General features: G+C 37.0%; 1 protein-coding gene across 1 annotated transcript in view; it reads right to left on the reverse strand.

The window, feature by feature from the left end:
• LOC113499947 (synaptotagmin-10-like) overlaps positions 1 to 26,545 on the reverse strand; it is a 94,250-nt gene that overhangs the window by 15,471 nt on the left and 52,234 nt on the right. Inside the window, exons 4-5 of the mRNA XM_026880556.1 lie at positions 11,326 to 11,469; positions 5,202 to 5,324 (exon numbers count right to left, since the gene is read on the reverse strand). Coding sequence (XP_026736357.1) covers positions 5,202 to 5,324; positions 11,326 to 11,469 — 267 coding nt within the window. The remainder of the gene's footprint in view (positions 1 to 5,201; positions 5,325 to 11,325; positions 11,470 to 26,545) is intronic.

The following is a 26,545-nucleotide window of genomic DNA, read 5'->3' on the forward strand; positions in this document are numbered from 1 at the left end:
GAGATTAAGTAATCAGTTTTTATAGCAAACAACCTCCGCCCAACTTTATGTGACCTTGAAAACACGCCAATCGAATTATTAATTAAGTTAAGACGAATAACCTACTGATACTGTTGCGTTGTGGAAGCGAGATGCCACGGCTAGCTACCGTCTTGCTGTCACAGCGACAAGACTCCTAGTTTAAGATGTGGCGGTAGCATCTTACACTGTGACTGTGAGGGAGGGTCACTGTCAGATTGGACGTTAAGTAATTAGTGACGACTATATACACATCCATTTTTGTCAGTCATAAAGACTTTTAAATTATGCATCGGATTCATCGGAATTTCCCGACTAGTTTCAGACTCAACCGGAGTTCCTAATCTAGAAAACCAGTCTGATATAAGGATACATTGTAAAAAAATAGAGTTTTGAAGGCTAAAGGGCGTTTTATGTCACATACAGAAAGACTTCAGCAACAAATATTATGTGGTACCAATTACCAGTACTAATTGAATTAATTTGTGTTTCAAAAGACCATTTTATCTGTATTTCAGTTTCCTACGCAGTTATTATCTATAAATTAATTAATTACCTAACCCGGTTGATATATAAAAGGTACTCAGACATACACCAATTATTTTGAAGTGGAATCAAATTAGTGCGGTCTGTTTTGGGATCAGCTGTTTGCTAGAGGAAAGGAGGTTTTTACTCATTTTTTGTATCAATATCCAGACGATTAGGGGGAAAGCATATGGCATGGGTTCGATCCGACATAAAGCGGTGACGAGGACGGCTCCGAATGAGATGGCGCGGAGAACTGGATGCATACCACAAAAATGTATGGAAAAAGCAATAGATCGAACAGAGTGGAAAACCCTAAGGGAGGCCTTTGCCCTGCAGTGGGAAAAATATGGCACAGAAAATTGTAATACAGTTGCTTCTGTCTTCGTCTACTGAAAATTTATGTGGTGTAGTTATAAATTTAGCTTTAGATACATTCTTCGCGGCAGAGGTAACCAAAAAGAATATTAGCCTCTTCAAAAATACAAATTAAATTAAAATTAAATTTATATACACTTTTTAAGATATACCATATCCATAAACCATGCAAAAAGTTAACGTACTCCTTGTGTTTATTTTTAAAGTACCTAACTTTCGAGAGGGTGATTCATTATTACATAAGCTTTTGTTAAGTAAATAGAGTAAAGATGGCTTCTCGAAACCTCTATGTTATTCTAACTCTTATATTCAAAAAGAAAACGAGACATAAAGTACGCCTATTTTTCCAAAGCACCTCTCAAAATTTTACCATCCACTTACAACTATAAACTTTACCAGACTTCCACGAAATATACGCGATGATATAAGCCTGTGTATATTGTCAGGTGTATTTGATAGGGTTCAATGTCTCGACGCAAAGGTCACGACCCCTTGCAAAATTCAATTAAGTTCTCAAACTTCGGATTTCCTCCAAGAAAAATATTTAACATTTAATCTAGAGTAAGCTGTATAAGTTCTTTCTTTGGCCTCGATTTAAAAGTCAATTTTTGTGTAATCGGTTTTGGATCATCTCATCAATTGTTATATTTTTTTTTACAGTCCTTGATTGATTGTAAAGCCTTTTCTTGGGTATCGTACCTTCTAAGGAATAACGTAACTCTTACTGAGTTAAGCTAAGTTGAAAATTCATACTAATATATAAAGCTGAAGTTTGTCTGTTTGTTTGAACGCGCTAATCTCAGGAACTACTGGTCCAAATTGAAAAAGTATTTTTGTGTTGAATAGACCATTAATTGAGGAAGGCTTTAGGCTATAAACCATCACGCTGCGACTAATAGGAGCGAAGATACAATGGAAAATGTACAAAAAACACGGCAGGTATAAATCATAACTTATATCTTCTACTCACGGGGACGAAGTCGCGGGCAACAGCTAGTGTTTTGATAAAAACCTATTGCTGCTTGCTTTTAAATGTCTAATGTTTTCATCGTAAGTTTTAATCGAAGGACTCATTTTGTATTTTTTTGTGAAGAATAATTTATCTTTTTCGTTTAAATGTATTTCTTTGATAAATATCATAAACCAATTATTATTGTAATATTGTCCTTATATAGTATCAAAATTAATATTGTAAAATACATGTAAATAAAACCACCATATTTCTAACAAAGTATCATTTTAAAGATATTAATTTCATTAATTTTTACCCCAAAAATTTACTTATTTAGTCTAAGATAAATTCTGAGGGACAAAGCGATAAATAATATTAATTTACAACATTTCTGTGGCCTGTGGTTTTCAGTCTTCGGCCTAAGGGTGAGTAGCCTCGTTATCTATCAAAATTGGCCTCAACAATATTGAATTAGTCCTTTATATCATTTAATTTGTTAAGGCTTGTAATTTGAATTTGGTATATCAAGGCAGTTCATTGACTGAGTTTTCTATCCACGTGGTAGGGGTAGCTTCAACCTAAGATTTCCTTTATATGGGAAGAAGTCTCTGCCCAGTACTGGACTATTTCTAATAAGCTAGTGATTATAATTATCGGCAAAATGAAGACACGACAATTGGACAGCGTTCAATCAACAGCGACAAGCATTCAGCCTATCGTGGTCCAGTGCTGGACATAGGCCTCTCCCAAGTTGCGAAACGACACAATATCCTGCGCCTTCCTCATCCATTCCGAGCGTTAGTGTCCAAAAAAGGTTACTTATGGCGGGGTCGCTACCCTGCCGCACCTATTCATGACTAACAACTTCGCTTGGTTCAGAAACTAGTCGAGCAATTCCGATAAATACGCGTGTATGTTTATAGATCGTTGCATCATTTATTGATAAATCATTCTCACGATATTTACTATAAATATAGTTTAAAAAAACAAAATTTTTCAAAATTTAAATTGCTTCGACATCGGGCTATAAGCTACCCTGAAAATTGCAGCCGGCTATTATCGGGAAGTGCCTCGATATTGAGTTACAAAAATCCATATAGAATGATAAACATACAAGAACTTGTTAATAGGCAAAGGTACCACGTAATATAAGTGGCTTACTTATCGAGTTAAGAAAAAAATACTTTTATTAAACATAGTTTCTTGTTCCCTACAAGTTCATATTATCCTTAGTATGTAATTACGCGATAAAGAGGGTAATATTTCTCACGATAATATCTGTATGAAGTACCTGTACTTGTTAATTAGTTTTAATTGGGCAATTAAGGCTTTTGTAGCGTCGTTCGCGCTTTTGTAATAAGCCTAATTTGGGGCTTAAATTAATGTGCTATTTATCGTATTACAGGTTCTATTGACGTCATAAAAGCCTTAAATATGATACTTTATATTAGGTAGTATGATGAGTATACAGATATGAAGTACCTTATCGTCTTAAGGCGATTAGCAGACCCTGATGTAAAAATATTGTTGTTGTGAGTTTGACGTGTCCGTTTGTGGCATTATACACCGTGATTTTTTGTCGTCTTACAAAAGCAGCCCAGTTCGTGTATCCAATGACTAGAACACGTTCATGATAAAAAATAGATATTTATGAGATTTGAATAAATTTAAAATGCAATTTTTAGTCAATATTATGATGCAATTCGTTGTTTTTTAGAAATACATCTCTGTTGCGAGCGCGGTCCGAGCCTTTTAACAATGGTGAGGGGCGCGGGCGGCGGCGTTTTGATCATTTTTAAGAGTATTTTCTGATTTCTCTTGTTTAATTTTTCTTCATACTTATTATCTTAGGCAATGATAAAAAAATAATAATCGCGCCTAGGGGTATTTTACGTCGGATACATGAACTGGGCTCCTTTTGTAAGACGACTAAAAAATCACCGTGTATATTGCAAAATAATATAATTGAAACAAGACTCGGCAGAATAAACACTACTGTCAAGGAGCATAAGAAATATTATGGAAGTTGTTATACATTTCTATGGATTAGCTGAATGATATATCTGATACTTAATGATAAAACAGGGCCTACTGCCACTTCTTAAAAGGGCGAGACCGTGTTCTACCCGAGTAGGACGGTGCTTTCTTCCATAACTCTATTATTATTACTCAACTGGCCTGCTTGTCTAGTGATTAGTACTCGCAGGTAAGTTTGCTTCCCACCCAAAAAAATGTTGGTGTGATGAGCGAGTGATTAATATGCATTAATATTTTTTATATAATATTATTTTTTATTTTTTTTATGTAGCCTGCTTTAGATCCCACTGCTGGGCAAAGGCCTCCCCCTTTCTCTTCCACACTTCTCTATTTTGTGCAAGTTCCGGCCACGTGCGCCCCGCGTATTTGACTAGATCGTCACACCACCTTCGTCGCGGACGGCCTCGTTGCCGATGTCCTCCCTCCGGCGTCCAGTGTGTGACGATGCATTAGTACATATACATCACATTTCTTAGTATATATTTCTTCATTGCAGCTCAGCTTTACAATGTATTGCAACTCGCGCAATATTACTCGCCTGGTCTAAACGAGCCTTAAAGTACATTTGTTCAAGTCGCCTTCGGCTCTTGTCAAGTCTCAAGTTTTACGATTGAGTGCTACCTTTTTTTCTTTTGCTCTTTAAAGTTTTTGCAGACAAGGAATAAAGACGTTTTATCCTCCATCAAAATGTTTAACCGTACAAAGCACGACGCTTTCTTTTGATTTATTTTGAAACTTTTGATCTAATATTTTGAAATAGTCTTTTTTATTAAATAAATGAAACATAAAATATTTTTTTGATTCAATATTCGGTATTAGGTCTATGCATTATTATAAGTTTTAAAAGTAGGTATTTAAGCACTGCAGAATAAGAATTCTGCTAGCTTCTAGAGGCCATGCTTTTGGCGACTAACGGGAGTATATCACTGTTACTTTCGTCACATCAATTATTAAATGATGCAACAGTTTACTCACGCGTATATATCGCGGGGTCGCGATATAGATTTAAAAAATCTAAATAATCATGTTTTTAATTATTTTTTTTACAGTTTTTAGTTGTAAATTGCATTGTCATCGGGTTTGAAGTTACCCTAAAAACTGCAGCCTGATAGCTTATCGGGAAGGGCTTCAATATTAGGTTCCAAAAATCCAACCGAAATGACGAACAAAAAACATACAAACAAACAAACAAGAAAGTGAGTTCATAAAAAGAAAAAAAAAGCGTGGGAAAATATTCATTATTCTTCTATGAATTACAGTTTATCAAATATTAAGAACAAGTTCAACATACCTTGACCACCAAAGCCTCGACTTCCTGATCATATTTGAGAGCAAAGTGCAGTTTCCCGCAGAACTCCAACTCGGCGCTGTCCGTGGACGACTGGCGAACCAACTCGTTCTTGTACAGTTCCGGCTGAAAACAAGGTTTTATGTTACTTTCATTATAAACAATGTTTAGCCTCTGACGTAAGAGAGATGTTACAAGTTTCACGTGTTTGCCTGTAATGGCATCATAGCTATCGAATGGATTGAGTGATTTTAATTAAGTTTGTTTTTTATCAAAGGTATTTTTCGCGATATGTTGGATATAAATCTGACCCACGACCGATATTTTTTAATTTCATCATTTGGATAAGAAGAGCAGGGGGGTTGTGTTTCAATTGCAGTGCGTGACCTCTGTAGTGTAAGAACAAAGTGCCTACTGATGCATACCAGATATAAAATAAAGTAGAAAATATAAAACACGTGGAAAAAAGGGTCTGAATTTTAATACCCGAATACTTAGTAACCGATGATTTTTAAACCCATTTTTATTAATTACCAACGATATATTCATTTTTATTCATTATTCACATGAAAATCTAACAACCACGTCCATAAATTAATCCACATTCAAAACTTCACTTGTAAAAATTTAAACCACCTGTATAAGTAAAAAAAAAATATAGGCATTTGAAAACCTGTAAAACAAAACCATGAAACATTATATCCTCAAATAAAAAGTAATTTACTTTCAATCTCGGCAATTTACAATAAACGAGAACCAATAAAAATGCTTTATTAGCCGCGATGTTTACAGCGAAAATCATTTTATAGGCAGCTATTAACTATTATAGTAGGCAAAATAATAAACATTGGCCTTTTTGGTGCTTTACCTTAACACGAAAACGAGATTGCTTTTTTTCTTTTGCAATAAAAAAATAACACCCTGTATCTTGACAAACGGTATAGAAAACATCGTGGGGTAAACTGGATTCCAAATATTCAAATATGAATCGCAACTTAGCAAGCGTGGGATAAACTGTGGATTCCAAATATTCAAATATGAATCGCAACTTAGCAAGCGTGGAGATCAAAGCTAAAATAGTCGACATTTTCACAGATGGTGTATTTCTATTGCCACTATAACAACCAATATAAATAAATAAAAAACTAGTTTAAGCAACAGTAGTTTCTTTTGTTTTTCTTTAGCTATGTTGCACAGAACACTAATTTTCGCGAATCGGACTCGCACTTGACTGGTGTCGACCGTTGACGACCTCCGTGGTCGAGTGGCGTACGCACCGGTTTCAGGGTGTCGCCAGCTCTGAGGTCCCGGGTTCGATCCCCAGTCGGTATGTAAAAATTCACATTTCTACATTGTCTCGGATCTGGGTGTTTATGGTACCTTCGTTGTATCTGAATTCCATAACACAAGTGCTTTAGCAACTTACTTTGGGTTCAGAAGAATGTATGTGATGCTGTCCGCATTTATTTTATTTTATTTTGTTTTTCAACCCCGCCACCAGCAATTTTATTCAAACTAATATAAACTTTAAGATCAGAATAGAATATTCGTTATCCAAGAAGATCGCTGTATGGAGAGTATCAATATCCCATCGAAAGCCAATTAATTTATATTGAAGTTTATTAAACAAAGTTCCATTGAAGTGGTGAATGATATAACTGAACTGTCTGTGAAATAATATTCTGTACTTGCTTGTTATTAGACAAAAAAGGACACGGAAAACTGTTAGGTACTAAAGCTTAGCAATTTACGTAAACGTAGACAAAATGCCTTTTATATTACCTCCGCTCATTGTAACAACATATTTCGTATTAAAAACTAAACAAGTCATTTAGATTATTCAAGAAAATTGTTTTTGAAAAGTCTCATTATAAAAATCTCTTGACTGGCGATTAAAGTATGAGGAAGGAAAATTGTAGATTTTCTTTGGAAAATAAACAAAAAAGCTGTTGCTTCGTTTGCTTACACGAGCATTGAAAATACCTTATTTAAAATAATTGCTTATAATGTTTCAGTCTAGAAAAAAATGGGAAGTCAAACATTTTCATTTTTACATTTAGTTCGCGTAAAAATTTAGTTATTAATAGGCTATTTATGATCTAATACTTATGTTTAACTTTTTGACTTGAATGTTTGTAAAAAAAGAACTCCTAATTCTAATCGAATCTAATCTCCAAAAGAAACCTGATGAACAAGCACTGAATTGATCTCCTTAGATATAGGCATACAGACTGACACAGGCCTTTTTGCTTGCTTCCTCTCTTTGGGGTCAGAGTACTCGCCAAGGCAATTTAAAGTCATATTTGAAAAGTGTTCAAACGTAAACATTATATATTATACCTACACTTTTTAAATCATATTTTTAACAACAAAAAATAAAGTCGGTTGTACTGTTTTAAATAAAAAACTACTGAGTCCAACTGGTATAGGACCGAAGTTTTTATAAAACCAAATGACAGCTATTTTACGCTAGATGAAAGAAAAATAAACAAAGTCCAAAATTCTGACGTATCAAAAAGAAGTATTACTAAAGAATTGAGAACCTTCTCATTTTTGAAGCCGGTTGATAATTTCTAAACAAAGACAACACAAATCAACCTTTATAGAAATAGAACAACATTCATCAGCAAACTGTCTCTGACAACCCTACAAGTTACGTCTGTTAATGACACGTCGCGTAGTTTCGGAAATCATGTGGAAATGACACGTCTACCAGCGGCTAGACACAGCTGACAATCAAGAGAACAATGGCGTTAATTTAGTACCTGCTTATGTCTGTACATGTGTCTGTCTGTTATTCATTAAACATGTATATGCAACGTGATCAAACAAGTCGCGTCCAGTTTCAAATGTCGCTTTGTGCATAAGAGCTTCAAAAAAAGCAATGAATTATTCCGAAAGCAAAAAAACATTGTTCAATTTGGAATAAAGCTTTATTTACAACTAGCTGTTGCCCGCGACTTCGTCCCCGTGGGTAGAAGATATAAGTTATGATTTATACCTGCCCTGTTTTTTCACATTTTCCATTTTATCTTCGCTCCTATTAGTCGCAGCGTGATGGTTTATAGCCTAAAGCCTTCCTCGATGAATGCTCTATTCAATACAAAAAACATTTTTCAATTTGGACCAGTAGTTCCTGAGATTAGCGCGTTCAAACAAACAAACAAACAATCAAACAAACTCTTCAGCTTTATATATTAGTAAGTAAGTAAGTATAGAGTATAGATTATAGATTAGTATAGAAGTATAGATTAGTATAGATTTGACATAACTTTCGTGACGCATATTTTTCGAGATTGAGAGTTTCTGACTCAAAAGGAGTCCTTGATCGTGTACTGATAAAGACGCAGAAGCATCTCAATTACCATGGTTCAGAAGTATTTTTTTCTATACGACTCACACTGTAAGATTTTTAATCCTTGTCGCGGGGAGTCATTCAAGTAACATGCATAAGGCATAAACTATGAACGAGCATTTGTAGATCACGTTATGCTCAGTCGGTTCAGCATAGGGATAGAAACAACTCGGTTGTCTCATTGGTACTATTTTTAAATAACCAAATATATCACAAATCTTAAATGAAACAAAATATATGAAGAAAACATTAAATTACGTTATAATAATTAAATTATGTTCAGTTTTTCCACATCAAAGGGTTCGTTACAAAAATATTGTTTCATACCGTGTTAAAATACGCTCTCCGTTATTTTATTACGTTAACGTGAAAAATACGTGGTAATTGTTATATTTTCTACTTGTATTTAATACTTTATTATCACTTTTGTTCTATATCGTGACTACTTCCATGGACTTTGGACTGACAAAAACATGTTATCACAGTGAGAACAGATTTTTCATTTCGGAATACATATTCAATTGATTTGGAGCAGCCAGATGGACAGCGCCAGACCAAACTAGGATCACCAGAAAATGAGGACCGGTGGGTAGACGAGAGAGACTGGGAGCTTGGTACAGGAGGCAAAGAACACGCATACTCAAAGTACAATACGAACACAATGCCTAAAAAACAATAATTAAAAAGGACAAACTAAATAAGTCACTATTCAATTTAATTCAAAACACTATTGCTCAAAAACCTCTATCATAAAACTAAAAGAGGCTAACCCGAAAATCTGAAAACATATTCGCATCACGGGAATTCAAAAGCAAAAACCCAAACTTTCATTAAAACTGTGAAAAATGTCTCCGTCTGCAATTTCTGTGTTCGCAAAGGTTGAATTTTGTTTTATAAAAACTGGCGAATGCTGCAATAATTAGGAACAAAAAGTGCGCGAGGCATGCAAAGACAAAGGCCTGATAATTAAGGAACCGGTGCCATGTGATGCCTTTAACAAAGATAGTTCCTTTTTGACAAAGCCAATGTAATGACAGTCTTATATTACAAAAGAAATTTTAAAAATGGGGAACATAGAAGTCTCATTTGAGAGCGGAGATGAAATTCTTTAATGAAAATAATATCATGGAGTAGAGTATGATAGGAAAAGTAAAAAGTTATATAATCTTTGAACCTACTTTTATGATTGGTAGGTACTAGCTGATGCCCGCGACTTCGTCTGCGTATGGTGATTATTTCGAGTAGCCTATATCTACATAACATGGCGTAGAAAAGAACTAACTTGACATTTAGGTATCAAATTTTGGACAAATCACAAAAATATATCTTATTGTATATACTATATGTGTTATTACGATGTATAATTTATTCTGATTAATATTAATTCAGTCGTTTTTGTCACAACTTGTTTACCGGCTCTAAAAGACATTAAAATTCAAAATGCCGCCGACTTTCAATACAAGACTTAAATATTTCAGCAGTTAATTTTATAAAAAAAACAACACCAAGGCCGCATATATCGACCGATTTAATTTACATTAAGATTTAAGTGCTTTAGCAACTTACTTTGGGTTCAGAACAATGTATGTGATGTTGTCCGCATTTATTTATTTATTTATTTATTTATAGTGAAAATAATGACGGTATTTAAAGCCAAAACCCTATAATCTAGTAAAAAGACGAAAGCAAAATAGAAAAATCCAACACAGCACAAGGAAATTAACTCTGAAATATACACAGACCCATATTAACCCTAAAATATTCAGAACAAGATCTAACAAAGTCGTGAGAAGAATTTTATGTTGACATCAACAACTAAAGTAGGTACAGTTGCCGACAGACCTTTTCAGACCTTAGACTCATTATTCATTTTACTTTATAAATGGCGACTGTCGCGATGTGAATAAGATTTATACGTTTCTAAGTAGAAAGTAAATTATAATCCACAAAAGAGTTTTGTGCTTAAGTGTACAGTTTAAAATTATTTTATTTTCTCAAAGTTAAATTTCAATTAAAACCTCATTATGAAGTTTTGCGATTGCTGTATAGTGTTTGACTTTGATAAATTAGAAATTGTGTGTAGTTGTGGATTGAAAGAAAATTGTAGGAACATAACATGTTTTCTTGATAAATCGTTGTTGAAAAGAAAATTAGAAAGTAATATGTACAAAGTGTACGATAAGAATTTACTGAAGAAACTTCAAAGTATATTTTATCAATTAGCTAAGTCGATAGATTACAAATCTAGCTCACGCTGGACATATTTCACTAAAGAGTTTTAATTTAGCCAAAAAAACGATTGAAACGAAATCTCTCCAACACATTCAGAGTGATCTGAATATCTCTAACGTGATAGTAACTGTCGTGAGAATGATTCATTATTAAATGATGTAACGGTTTACTCACGCGTATTTATCGGGGTAGACCGACTGGTTTCGGACCCAACCGGAGTCCTTAATCATGAGCAGACGCGGCGTGATCGCGGTCTACGGAATACGCGTGAGTAAACCGTTACATCATTTAATAATATCTCTAACGGTCATACATATTTTCTGTTAATTTTATTGCCTTTCTTGTATACGACAAGTCCGCTATCCACTCATACTCATCATTGCAACCATGTTTATCCCAGGTCACGATTGACCATCTTGGAACCAACACCGAAATTATGTGCAGAAAAAAGATATTAGATACCGAATTGACTACCCCAGTTTCCTCTACGGCTTATACTTTATACATGGTGTTGGACTCTTAGTGCTATCAGCATCTTACCTTGATGAGTCCAATGGAGGAGTCAGCTCTCTCCAGACTGCAGATGCTGAACTGGATGGATGGCAGGTCGAGCCTGTGCGATAGCTGGCGCTGGAAGGTTTGGTGGCGAGTCGGGACGATCGGCAGGGTCGTCTGGCGAAGAACCTGCGAACAAATGGTGTGCTGAGATTAAGGATTCTCTATTTCTTGGTATATGTTGGCTTATGTATAAGGTAGTGTACACACATGATGTCTTAATGTTGAGCGTAACCTGTGAATGTTGAAGTTACATGACACTTCATAATTTGAAAAGTGTATGTTACTATTAAAGATATTCTTTGTATCAAGTACAATTTCATTTGCCAGAGAAAATAATGAAATCAATTGTGTGCAGCAACAGTAGATACAAATAGTTAAAAAAATCACGTAACAAAATTTCTGGTAGTAACCATTTAAGTTCTTTATTATCTTCACAGACCAGTTACAACGCTTTTATAGATTTGAAATATGGATTGTAAAGAAAATCCTACCAATAAATTAACAAAATCACTACCTACAAAAACAACTCGAACAATTAAATACTCCTTTCAATCTCCACTTTCCTTACACAATTCTCAATAAGCTTAACAACCCTTTTCAGTAATGTAATCAAGTTAACCACTGTTTTACGATAACACTATTGTTTTAAGCCAATTGTGTAGCGGCAGCCAATCACAAAACACCATTTAATGGCCAGTAAATTAAATTCTAACGCCTGAACAATTATGCTCAGTGGTCCTGAATTCTGATTAAGATTCAATAGAAAATTAGGTCAAATCGTGTAACGGAGATTTTATGGGATGATATTTTATTTTACAATTGATTTGAATTGTGTTTTGTGGGTATATATGAACAATCTTGGGAAGTAATTGAACGGATACAAGAAGGAATATCTGTTTAGTAAGTTTGTAAATTAAATTAAATAGGATAAGAAAATTTTGGCTACGTATTTTATTTTTCCCGTTGTAACCGTAATATAAACGAAAGATTTCATCCGATGCATCCTGTCTGTCATGACAGATGCGGTCACTAGTAATGGGGCATGTCCACAAACTTAAATTCACACCGTGAGCTATGGAGCAAGCTTAGCTCGGAGTTTGTTTGAAGGAAAAAATAAGAGATCAGATTATGCGGAGCTGAATCGGATTGACCGATATAGCTTGTGTAGCAAGATGAATAGATACTATAGGCTGTAGGTTGGTTGTCTTTCGGAGTACTCATTGTATAATGTTTTTCTTATTACGTTGCATAAAAAATACTACCTATATCTCTAGTGCTCATTATCCGTTCCCTGTTTTACCCGGACCGGCTCATCTCGTTTTCCTTAATAACTTCATTTTAAGTCTACATTAAAGTTAAAGTCTAGACTTTTATTATTATATTATTATAAGTAGATCGTGCAGCGCATAGTAAATATAAAAAAGTTGAAGAACTTCACCGAAAATGAAATAACGGTAATTTTTGGAGAGTCATTTTTATGCATTTTGAGATTTATCTCTAAATATTATTAGTATTCGTGTAAAGAATAGATTGCATTGATAGACGTGACAAAGATAAAATACATATAATAAAGATGAGTTCGTGTAATGTGTTTTTAGCAAAAATCATGTATGATCTCAATCTATTGTTACATCTTTATATACCTGTTTATGCAAATAAATATATTATTATTCAAGCATTTTTCCCTTCTCCTAAACAATAAAAAGTGCGAGTCAGACTCGCGACAATGAGGGTGCCGTACCTATAGGCAGAGAAAAACTAATGGGTAGGTGACAAATTAATTTTAAATTTGATGTTTCAGCTGTCTATCTATTTTGGTTCAGACAGGCTGATGTCAGACAGACAAACGGATAGATTACGTTTCCTCAGTTCGGTTCCGTTTGTTTCCTTTTGGGTACGAAAAACTCGTAAAAAATTGCTTATTTGTTCATCATCATTATCTATATTAATTAATCGACCTCAGATATATTAAGAAAAAACATATAAAACTCAAAAGATTGACAAAAAGGTACTCAATACACTTGAATTTCTTTGTACACATGTCTGATATTAAAACAAGTTGAAAATACATATATCACGTATTAGTCGAGGCGCAAATTAATAAATAATTCTAATTATCAACGTACCTACATCTGAAACCATCAGATGACAAAATTCACAAATGAACACGAAAATCCGAATCTAGGTGACTCATAACTCGACGTTGAAAATTAAATGGGAATTTCTGTTAAATTTAACCAGGCAGCCTTCGGCAACTTGCTTGCTCAAATATCAAAGTAAAATCCGAGGCAAGTAAAACAGGTTTGATTCGGCATAAATTGAATATACATATTTCTCGAAATAATAAAAATATAAGTATAAGATTGTTATGCTAAAATTTATCTTATAGTATCTTGTAGGCCCGAAGCATTTTGTGAAATGAGGGGGCGAAGCATGTTCAAGGGTTTGAATATAAATATAGGCTGTATTGAGTTCTGCCTGTGCCCAAGGCTGTGTGTGACGTCATTTTCCTCGTGACGTCAACGCGTGTTTATAATTACACAGTGACATTATAGGCCTGATTTTGTTGTCAGTTGGAACGCTTGTTATGAACTGTGTAAGCGGGTCGTTGGTGTGAAAGCAAGAAGGCGTATTGCATATTTTAATGCGCATTCAATACGCTTAATGACAAAACAAATTCCTCCGCCGTGATTGTCCGTCTGTCGTTGATTATCTCAAGAATTACAGAATCCATTTTCATGCTGCTTCCACAAATTGGAAAAAGTGGATTTTGGTTTTTGGACATATTAAAATTCAAATATTCTGGCTAAAGAAGTAGTCACTGGATAACTAAGTTTTTATATGAGATATCTTTAGCGAGCTATTTCGTAAACTAAATCTAGTATATATTTCTGGATATCCATTACTCGAAGTTAACCCTTAAAACAGCAATAAAAATCATTCATTCACGTAAACATAAAAGGACTCTTTTGGGCAGTTCAACTCATATTATAGCTAACACCTTAAATAACACAATACAGCAGAAAAAGAGTCGTTAAGTTCATTGTCCACTTCTTCTGATTATCCTTGCCAAGTGAAGTGGCACCATCAAGACTGGACTTTATGTATTATTAATTAAATTACTTTAAGGACACTTGATCAAAGGGATTTTCAGTTGGGTGAACATTGCAAGATGTTTTAAAAGTTCAGATAAAAATTAAAACCTTTTTTCAGATGTTTTGGCTGCAGGGCACATCGTATTTGAGAAGAATTCTTTATACGAAAAACAAAAATAACAAGTATCGTGACTTTGGCTTGTCAGTTGAAAAGTTTTGAGCAGTTCGTCATCATCAGCGCTAGGAACTGTGTGTCTGTTCCACTTGCTACGGCATACGTAACATTTGGGCTAAATACCTTCCTTAATTCTGAGTTGACTTTTGTTAGATCAGGGTCACGAAAATTTCCATCCCAAAATGGTTTTAAAATTGATTTTACTTTAGCAGAGTTTAGTATTCGTGAAATTGTTTGTGGAGGTCAGATAAGTACGTTTCATTCAAAACTCAGAACCAAATTGTAATCTCTAAAACTCGGAGTCGAACATCAAAGCTATAAAGCAGGAGCCCAAAACACAAACTAGAGTTAACTATAGTATTAAACATAATGGTAACCAAAATGCAATAACATTATATAGCTAATCGAAAACTAAATATCAGGTTTTCTGTACAAAATCAATTTACGCAAGATATCATACAATCATTTTTCTCCCATTCATAAATATGTTCATTGTCACCGCAGATCCCTTGTACAACAGGGGTCGTATTGACCTCAACCCATGGGCCAAGGGGCAATGAACTGACCGCCATGTTTTCTCAGGTCGCTGCAAATTTCCAATGGTAAAATCTTTGGTAAAAAGTGTTGGAGTGTGGTAAATACTTTGATACTCCCACGCGTTTATTTACCCGTAAATTGAATTCTTTAGTTCTGGTTTTTGAGGGTTAATGTATTTCGGATTACTACAGCTTGTAAAAGGGTAAAGGTTTTCTTTTATTTATTTGGGAAGGTTGCTTCGGGCAAACAATGTGTTGAAGGAACCCACCAAATCTTAAAGTAATAATTGCATTTGTGGAAACGTGACAGCGCACTAGTGTCGTAAAACGGCTCTTGTCTTTATACCTATAGTTTCATTATTTAAAAACTACTGTGGTAGGCCCTCCAAGTTAGATTTTTTGGTAGCTTGTATCTCGTTTCATAGGTTCCTACTAGATGCGTTACACGGATAAAAAAGGTTTGGTGAGTTTATGGCGTGTATATATTTTTTTGATGATAACTTATAACACAATCTGCAAGAATTTTCTGGATTAGTTATCCATGAAACTCTAGTTTTAATTTATTTATCAGGAAAAACAATTAAACGGTCATAGGTCATATAGGTTCACCGAAATAGGTACTTAATGAATTAAAGGTAACCAACAACGGTACTAATAAAATCGACTTCATGTTCTTAATGCTTTGGGTTATTCTACTTAATGCCAAACAAATTTGAATATAACCTAAATGCCTAAAACACTAAACCGAAAGATGTACCCTCGTCAAATCTGTCAGGATAGATTGAAAACCGACAAGCTGTCTAGATTAAGTCAAGAAAACTGTACATTATACATAACCCTTATGTTGGCTAATCTTATACAGCGTTGGCTGCTTCAATTAACATAGTCTATTTTAATTTAATTAATATATAATGTAATCTCATTAGACAATGATAATGTAACGCAAATGTTTAGCGATATTGAGGGTTCCGTATCAACAAGCTAGGGTAAAATAAACTTAATTTGCCAGTCGTCGGTAATGTCGATCTATTATTTTTGCTCAGGCAACAACTGATATTCACTATCTGTGAAAATTTAAACTAAGCTGTCTAGCTAATACGCCAGTGTAGCCTGGTAAGAAAAAATGAAACGGACACCGGACGTCTTAGTAATAAAGTTCCGTCTATAACCTCACTAAGTCCCAGAAAAGAGAAATGTCATATCACTCAATACGTACACAAAAATGCAAGCAATCTAAGATTAAAACCTGTTTGGTCCTTACAACATCGTGGAATTACTAGAAAATAATACTCGCTTTTGACAATAAAACATTTGAATAGGACCTTCAAACTGTCCTATTTTCCAAAGGCCTCTTATCAAACAATCAAAGCATTGTAGTGGCTACTTACAGCCAATATCGAAGCCTCTTATTTGTAAATCGTGATTCGACCTTCTAAGAAATTATCTTACAAAACAGGCTGGCTGCTAAATAACATTGACCTCAAGATGAGTTGAATATAAATGTGAGATGTAACTACTATGAAGATATGAAGATCCAGCAATAAAATGGTTAATATCGAAAAAAATGGACCTGACACTACCCAATATCATCAACGAAGCAATTACGATTAAACACGGTACGGTATCTTCTAAAAAATCGTTTATAAACATTTCTAAAACCAATAACCATAAGATACCCCTTGGTACCCTTTAAGTAATAATAATATTCCGCAACTTTCACACAACGACATCTAGTCCCAAACTCAGAGAAGCTTGAATAGGGATGATGTCATTTTTTTTTTGCTGTGTCGGTCTTGTAGTTTTTTGTATAATAATGGATACGTATTTTTTAATTTGTCCCGCAAACATAAATTGACCAAATTACAGTGAATGAAACTTACGCGTGACGTCACGATTGAGTATAAATTTTACTCTATCGTTACGTCACAAGCCCCCTCTCCTAAACTTTAAAGCTGTTAATCTTTGTCAATTCTAGTTTTTCTGAAAAAGGAAAAAATACGTGTCTCATACTTTTCAATTATCTAACTAAGGGAATAATGAGATTTTTTCTTTTTATACCCAGTCATCATCCCTATTATGAGTACTAGACAATTGATGAACATGCTTACATATTGCTAAATACATACACAAATGTCACCCAGAAACAGAACAAATGACTATACGTACATTGTACCTAAATCTGTGAACATATCACACCTCTTTTTCCAATACTTAAAGAATAATCGACCCGTCTGCAGACCGTCTCGACTCAACTCCAATTGCCTTTATCAGTACAACAACTTTTCACAAGCAAAACTTTTAATAGGTACTTATATCTTTGTTACATTCCGTATGAAGAGAAACTCGAGTAGGTACTTTAGTCTCGTAAATGGTATTTGAGAATTTCACAAACAGTTTTTTTTTTTGTTTGTTTAAAAGTAAATTTCTCAGTTTAAAATACCTGCAGTTTACCAGCACTCAATTTATAAGTAAGATCATTATTTCTTCTACAGCTGATCATCTGGGTTCTCAATGGCATGACATGAAATGACATTCGACATTCGACAAGTTATGCGGTTTGTTTAATTGGGCCATTTGATTTTCTTTAGTAAAAATACAAAACTATAACATTTGTACAGTGAAAAATACGAAGTAAATAAATAAGAGATTTTTTTTCCAAGGTTTAAGAGATCAAGGAATTCGGACAAAATAAAGCAAAAGTCACTTGTTGCGTCATTTAGATAGCTGAACAGCGGGTCGGTATTTCTTTAGCAAAACATTCTTAGTGACAAAAATATTACGTCACCAAAGCAACAAGTAGAATTCATTCCTTCATTCTCATAAGACGTATATAAAAACGTGTTATCTTAGATGCGATGGCTTAGGTATTCTGGACATGGTTTTATTCTACTAGACAATCTTATTTATATTTTTATTCACATAGGATTATATTAAAATCTTCTGGCATTGACAACTTTTCGTAGATAATGAAAATCGTTTGTTATTGACCAAGTCCAATCCAGTTACCAAAATCAAGAATGTCAAACTTAAAAGCAAGAAAGAGGATCCTACTTGTAACCAGTTGTAGGTAATAACACGATTGAGGGTAACAGCATGATAGCGCACTACACCCGCAGACAAAGAGGCATGCCTAGAGGTCGCTAAACTCATTTCAACCTACATGCATGAAACTCCTTACTCCAAGAAAATGAGGGCATTGCCTTTCAGAATGAAATGTGTGAAGAACACCCAATGAATACAACATTCGACATTTAAATTCAGGATACGTAGAATCGTGGTACCGGACGTGAAGGTGTGAATTTTATATGGTTCAGAAAATATGAATATTTTTTTTATGGACAGACCCATATTTGTCAGAATGCATGACATTCCCCACTTCAGAGTATATTGCAACTCCTCTATTCTTCTCATCGTTTCAAACAAAGGAGGTGAAATCAAAGGTCAAATTTTAAGCGGAAAATGGACAATTAACATGTAATGTATTCCATGCTATTTTCTCCAGCTACTTATTAATCCCAGAATACCAGTAAATTAACAAATAAGCTGACAACTTCAAATTAGAAGAGTGCCATTCAATTTGGTGATTGATAACAAGAAAAAAATTAAAGATATTAAATTACATTGTCTGTAGACAAAAATACAATATTACAAGGCATTAGAATGGAAGCAGAAAACTTCAATTGTATATTTAGGAATGACATTCTTATTTCTGAAATGGCATGAATATGACATCCTCTACACTTTCCACAAAATCTCTTTGACTTATCAGTTCAATATATTTAAGCGTTTTCTCAGCGTTAGCGCTTGGATAAATTATATTGCCTAGCCCTTCTGGTCTCCATAACACAATATCGGTTTCATAACAGCCTTTATTTGATTATAACAAACAGATCACAGCTTAACTCAGTTATCAACTCGACGTGTCTGGGCCTGATTACAATTGATTATTAATTAAATTTAAAAGTTGGCCTCCTTCGTGTTGTAACACTACTTTGTAATAACCAGTGTTTACTATGAGTTTTAGCGATAACTGCCAAAAAATTAGCGTAAGAGATAGCGTGGTGATAATATGCTAAAAACTGAATGGAACTGGCGAGTGTGATTTAAGTCACGTGTGATGCCTAAATCAACCCTTAAACAAAATGTATTATGCATCATGTGCCCATTTTATGGTTAAGTAAATAAAGCGATTCCATTGGTTAATCCTACCACATTTGCTCATCACTCATCATGATGAAAGCAGACAGTAAACTCGTTTCAAAACTATTTACAGTAGCAACATTTTTTACTGAAATCCAGGATAATCGTCACCCAATAATGTGAAGGAAATTGGCATATTATTTACACAGCGTGAATCCAGGGTAGCATTACATATTTACAAAAGCAGTAGGTTAGCATTTTTTATGAAATTTCGAACCCGTAATCCAAATTCGATATCGCTATACGTGTCTTACAATCAAGTGCATTATTTTAGCAAACAATAAAATTGCACGATTATTGAGAAATTATTTTCAAAGCTCATTTATATTTTTAAACATTGAAATATAAATAAGCAATTGTGCAGCAATCATTGCACAAATATTGCTGTTGCTTGGCGTTTGCTAGTAACGTAGTAAGGCGGTCAATATTTGCTGGCTACGTATTGAAAGCTTTACGTGGAGATATATCTCACTTCCACTATTGATTGTTTGTTCCAACGCTAAAGGTTCAACGAATGGTTTGCTTTATGATGATATATGACTCCAAGCTTTTATATTATAAATGAACGAATATTCTGAAAATCTTGAATATATGGAAAGAATTAAGACTGGAAAAAGATTGCTTCAAAGCAACGCTGGCAACATGATGTTTATTAATTTATGTATCACAATTACATAAAATTAAAGTTATATATTGAACTTCATTCATTTTAGGACTTGACTCATAATTGCTGACAGAAAAAACACTGAAATTACGAAACATAAGAAAGATGTCAAACCCGTTAGTAAGTAAGGTAATTGTTAGCGTTGGATGGTTAGTAAGAAGCCAGCAAGTAATTTTTGGCAGCGTGAGCGGAGCGAGAGTAGCCGTCGTGTCGCGAGCTTAACAAAAAACTGACTGCCCGGCCGACCGGGCACCGAGCGCGGCGCGTACGACGCCCCCCCGCGCACCGCACTTCTCCTGTAAGACGACCGCTACTCCCGCTCGCGCGCACACTGACTATTTATTTCACAAAAACAACTAATTATAATTCAAAATAGGTACATAAGAGCGACAATATTTTACGTATTTATTTACAGAAACAAATAATTTTAATCAAATAGTTACATAAGAGAGGTATACGTGTCAGTAACATTCCCCTCCCCAGTGCTGGCACAGCACTCATCCCCTAGTGGTACGTGCGCGATGCGTGCCGCGGTCCGCCGCAGCACACCGGTCTTGGTTTTCACATCAACAACTCTGACTCGACCGTCCTTGCCTGGCATCACTTCTTGAACGATGCCTCTCGGCCATATGTTCCTGGGCGAATTCGGATCGACTATGAGTACTAGATCCCCTACTTTTAATGATCTCTGCTCTCCGGGCCATTTCTTTCTGGGTCGCATGTCTGGCAGGACTTCGCGGACCCAACGCTTCCAGAACATGTCAGCCAGCTTCTGTGAGATGCGCCACTGCTTTCTCAGGTACGTGTCAGTGCCATCGAACGTACCAAGAACTGGTGAAGTCGATGATGTTCCCAAAAGGAAATGGTTTGGGGTAAGTGACTCTTGAGTGTTGTGCTCAACCGTCACGTGGGTCAGTGGACGGCTGTTTAAAGTTTGTTCCACCTCTATCATCAGCGTCTGTAACGTCTCTTCTCGAGGCGCCTGTTCTTTAAGGACAACGTTTAGAGATTTCTTAATGTTTCGTATTAGTCTCTCCCATGTCCCTCCCCAGTGTGGACTGGCGGGAGGGATGAAGGTCCACGACGTCGCCATGCCGTAAGTCATAGCTTCCTTCGACAGTTGGTTCTCATCAAGTTCCAGGATACATCTTTTCAGTTCTTTATCAGCGCCTCTTAAATTCGTACCGTTGTCCGAAAATATATAGCGTGGCCAGCCTCGCCTGCCTGCCATTCGTCGGAGAGCCATAATCAGGGCATCAGTAGTGAGATTGCTGACTATCTCAATATGCACAGCTCTTACTGTAAGGCAGGTAAAAATAACGCCGTACCGCTTCTCTCGTCTTCGGCCAACGGTCACCTCCATGGGTCCAAACAGATCAACTCCAGTGAATGTGAAAGGGCGCTGTCGAATAGCCATCCGCGCCTCAGGTAAGTCACCCATTCTAGGTGGATGAGGTTGTGCTTTTTTGAGTCTACACAACATACATTTTGAAGCTATATATTTTACAGTAGGTCGAATTCGAATAATCCAATATTTTTGTTTCAGCTCGTTCACGACCATCTCTTGGTATCCATGATATGCCTTTTTGTGGTAGTGCCCCACGATGAGGTGCGTGACATGATGGCGGCCGTCAAGTATAACGGGTTGTTTTACGTCTTGAGATATTCCAGGAGCAGCGTCGATGCGGCCGCCCACTCGAAGAATACCATCGTTATCAATAAAAGGTGATAAGGTGAGTAGTCTACTTTTCTTGTTTAATCCTTGTTTATGTTTCAGGTTTTCCAGGTCCTCAGGGAAGGATTGAATCTGCGCGTACTTCAACAACAGTCTCTCGGCCCGTTCCATCATCGCGCCGTCAATGTCCCAGGTACGTTTTCTACATTTTTCTATGAAGGATAGTAATACACACGTTGATCTCAGAAGTCGGAGCCAAGAAGAGAACCTTTCTGGTTCTGGTACAGCTGGTAAGCACACCGGTGTGGCGCGAAGAGTATTAACGTATTCTAGGTCCGCGTCACTAACATCAGGCAGCTGTATCTCCGATTCCATAGGCCATAAACTTTCGTCTCCATATAAAAATGACGGACCGTATAACCACTCATTTTGTAACGTTCTTAAATCGCAGGATTCGCGAGTGGCAATATCAGCGATGTTCAACTTAGTAGGTATGTATCTCCACTCTTCCATTTGCGTATATTCATCAATCTCGCCGAGTCGATGAGCTATATAAGCTTTGTAAGTACGCCTGTCGTTGCGAATCCAATGTAGTACCGTACTGGAATCAGACCATATGTATTTCTTCTCTGATTTTATTTTGTGTTCTTTGAGAATAGTATCAGCCAATCGTGCACCCAACAAAGCAGCTTGTAATTCTAGGCGAGGCATAGACACATACTTCACCGGCGCGACCCGACATTTACTAGAGATGAATGCAACTTGTATTTGTTTACAATCAAACCAACGCCAATAAGCAGTCGCGCACATAGCTTTTGTTGACGCGTCGCAAAAAACGTGTAACTCTAGGTTCGCATAGCGTCTGCCGCTAGCACTATTCGGTGCGCTTGCACTGGATATGTCGTGCGTCTCGCTCACTCTCGCGGTCGCCGTGTCCGCGCGGGATATACTCTTCTTAGTAGATAAGTTCATAGCGGATTTACTTGCACTCGTAGCGGGCTCCTTCGTTGCAGGCGTTTTTGTAGCGTTTACATAATGTCTAGGTAATCGTATGTCTTTAATGTTTTCTAAGATTTTTAACCACTCCGTCCACTTAATGAATATGTCGTCTGGTATATATTCATCCCAGCTGATCTTGGATTTCCATGTATCTTGTAACATAATTTTACCTTTAATAGTTATAGGTGATAAGAAACCATAGATATCAAATATCGACATAATCACTTGTAACATTTCTCGTTTCGTAGGTTTCTTTTGTCCGGCGATTATCGGCGTAGGTATTCGCTTAAATGAGACATCAAACCCCAACGTATCATTTGTAGGTAACCAGATTAAGCCGAGCGTGCGTTCACCTTCGTATTGTTGACCATCTTTGAATGTTATTGGCGTGGATCTTCGACATTCTTCTGGTAAACTATTTAATACTGTTTGACTGTTGCAGGTCCAGTTCCTGATTTCGAATCCTCCTTGTTTATGTATGTAAGTAATTTCATTTGCGAGATTTATTGCTGTCTGTTCATCTTCTAAACTGTCGATATAATCGTCCATATAGTGTTGTTTACGAATGGCGTGCACAGCGGCCGGCATGGATGACTCATACCGCTCGGCGTTCTTATTTTTGATAAATTGGGCTATGAAGGGGGAACAGTTAGCACCAAATATCAATGAGCTCATGGCGTACGTCTTTACTGGTTCATCCGGTGATTGCCTCCATAAGAAACGAAGTGCGTTCCTATCTTCCTCCAATATTTTAATGCGGAGAAACATGTCTCTGATATCGGCGGTCACGGCGATGCTGTTCTCTCTGAATCTTAGCATTATTCCATACAGTGAAATGAGTAGATCGGGTCCCTTTAATATCCAATCGTTAAGACACACGCCTTTGGTTTTAGCGGCGGCATCGAATACTAATCGCAACTTTTGTTTATTAGGGTTGTCAACGCCGAAATGAGGAAGATACCATGTTTTTGATGAACTCGCCGTGTTTTCAATTGGTGAAGCGTAATCGTTTCTTAATAGATGATCGATTCTTTCCTTGTATCGCATAGCGTAGCCTTCATTCGCCTTCATTTTTTTCTCAACACCCTTCAGTCTCATCATAGCATGCGATAATGTGTCTGGCAGCACACAGTTTGTATTTTTCCATGGCAAGCTAACGTACCACCGGTCATTCTTTAGTATAGAGGTACGTTGTAGATGGTCCCAAGCTCGAGTATCTTCTATGTTCTGCCTAGGCTTACATGAAACGCTTACAGACTCGATTGCAAAGGACTGGCGTACTGTATCGTGCATTTCTCGTAACAAATACTCAGATTCCAGGCTTCCAAGATAATCACTTTCATTTAAACATAATGTTGATTGGTGCGTCGCCCTAGTATCGAACGACGTGCGCACACGGCCATGCATGCACCACCCTAACGGTGTACGTGTGAAATAAGGTTCGTTAGGTTTGCCTTTTATTATTTCCAATGGTAAAAGCAAGTCGTAATTGTCTTGGCCTATCAATATTTCCGGTTTACATTGTCCATCACTTATAACACTTTTTATTTCAGGTTTCAGTTCATAATCACTCAAGTTAACAGCTGATAAGTTTTGTTCGGGTAAGTTCATATTTTTAACACTACGCGCCCTAACCGTAAACTTTTGTCCTTGACTGTTTGAAACGTTAATGTTTAGAATTTCACTGTCGCACACAAGTTCCATATTGTCCCACGCACCACACACACGCATTGATTGTTTATTGCCCCGCAAACCGGCGCGCGATGCAAGCTCGTTGCTTATCAATGACACCGTGGACCCGTCGTCCAGTAGTGCAACACAACGCACTGTACCATTAGGTCCGCTTATTGAAATAGGTACGGTTTTTAACAACACTTTGCAGCTGTTCATTTTTATATGAGTTATTGTTTCTATAGAGGCACTATGTTCCGAATCGGTTTTTGTGTTTTCACTTTGCGACAACGATGCGCTTTTATTGTCTTTCTTTAATTTAAAGTGTAAGAGCCGGTGATGAGATTGTCCGCAATTGTCGATATCACACGCGTTTGCAGAACACGATTCTTTCTTATGTCGTGATATCAGGCACTTGAAACAGATTCCGTGACGCTTAACGTAGGCCCACCGTACTTTACGTAACGCTTTACCGAACCTTTTACAGTCTGGCAGCGTGTGTGAAGATATGCTGCAGAACCGGCACTTGTCACTACTTCTCTCACTTGTACTGTGGTCATTGTTGTTTACTAACAGTGTTTGAGCTTGAAAACGACTTTTATTTCTATCACTGTAGTGCTTGAGGTTTACGGAACACTTTGTTGCTTTTTCTGCTTCCGCACTTAAAAAATCTGATAAGATGACTAACTTCGGCTTGCTTCTCTGGTCGAGAAGTAGGTAACTATAGTCCATCCACCTAGCTATCAGTACCGTCGGCAGTTTAGACAGTATCTCTGCTATAATGTTCGCGTCCTTTAGGTAGTCTTCACAGCTGATTGCTGTGACCGCTGCTACACAGTTTTTTACTTTTATTGCGAAGGGCACGATGTCTTTGTGATATTCTAGTGACATCGGTCGTAATTTACTGACGTCACGTAGTATTCTGGATACTATTACGTCCGGGTTCCCAAACTGCAGCTCCAAGGTGGCCATCACGTCGTCAGGTGATGTGTTGCCGATGAGCAGCGCGATGACGGCTTCTTTAGCTGCTCCGTGGAGACTTTTTCTAAGCCGCCATAAATTCTCACGCTCGGTGAAGTTGCATACTTGAGAAGATTCCTCGTAGGCTCGTTTAAACTGCAACCACTCTAGAGGGTCACCATCGTATTTTGGTAAATCCTTTGGCGTGCACAATCGGTTTAATAACTTCACGTCAGATCCATGTTGTATCATACTGGTAGAAGCGGCTAAATCCTTGAGCGCACTCGCTAGCATGTGCATAGTGTCTCCATCAGTGCCGCCGCGGGGTTCCGCCGCGGGCAGCGGTATGCGTTGCTGGGCGAGTGCGAGGTCGATGTGAGTAGGTGGTAGTGGGCCGGCGGCCCCCATATGTTGCAACGCCTCTTGCTGCTGCTGTGCCGGACAAAGTGCGTCGTCGTTATTACCTTGGGTTACGCACTGAGTTTTTCCCACGTGACTCGTTTCGAGCCATTCTTCTACGCGAAGATTTAATTCGCTTCCATTTTTTTCAGTTCGTAACTGTGATAGTGAGCTGTGGCTCTCCAGCTCAGCGAGATCAACGGCCAGTTTCTTGTCAATTATATCCATTTGTAGCTGCGCTTTTTGTTGAGCGGCATCCAAAAGCAGTTGCGCCCTCCTAGCCTTCACCGATGACGATACAGAAGGGGGTTTTAGGTCACGGTTTCTGCTGCCTTCAGTTTTTATACTTGAAGTAGGCGGAGGGTATTCAATTGGTTTCTCGCCGGTGCTCGCCATCGCCATTTGTTGTTCGCGTTCCCGTCGCAACGTGCTTCGTGTGCCCACCATTTTGTTTTGCGTTTGCGCGGACGGTGTGAAGCACGCGGTTGTTCGAAGCGAATTCGTTAGTTATTACTGCGTTTGCGTTTGTTACTTCCAATCCGGCTCGAAGGACCAGCAATGTTAGCGTTGGATGGTTAGTAAGAAGCCAGCAAGTAATTTTTGGCAGCGTGAGCGGAGCGAGAGTAGCCGTCGTGTCGCGAGCTTAACAAAAAACTGACTGCCCGGCCGACCGGGCACCGAGCGCGGCGCGTACGACGCCCCCCCGCGCACCGCACTTCTCCTGTAAGACGACCGCTACTCCCGCTCGCGCGCACACTGACTATTTATTTCACAAAAACAACTAATTATAATTCAAAATAGGTACATAAGAGCGACAATATTTTACGT

This window comes from Trichoplusia ni, chromosome 13 (assembly GCF_003590095.1).
Source record: "Trichoplusia ni isolate ovarian cell line Hi5 chromosome 13, tn1, whole genome shotgun sequence".
Taxonomy (NCBI): Eukaryota; Metazoa; Arthropoda; class Insecta; order Lepidoptera; family Noctuidae; genus Trichoplusia; species Trichoplusia ni.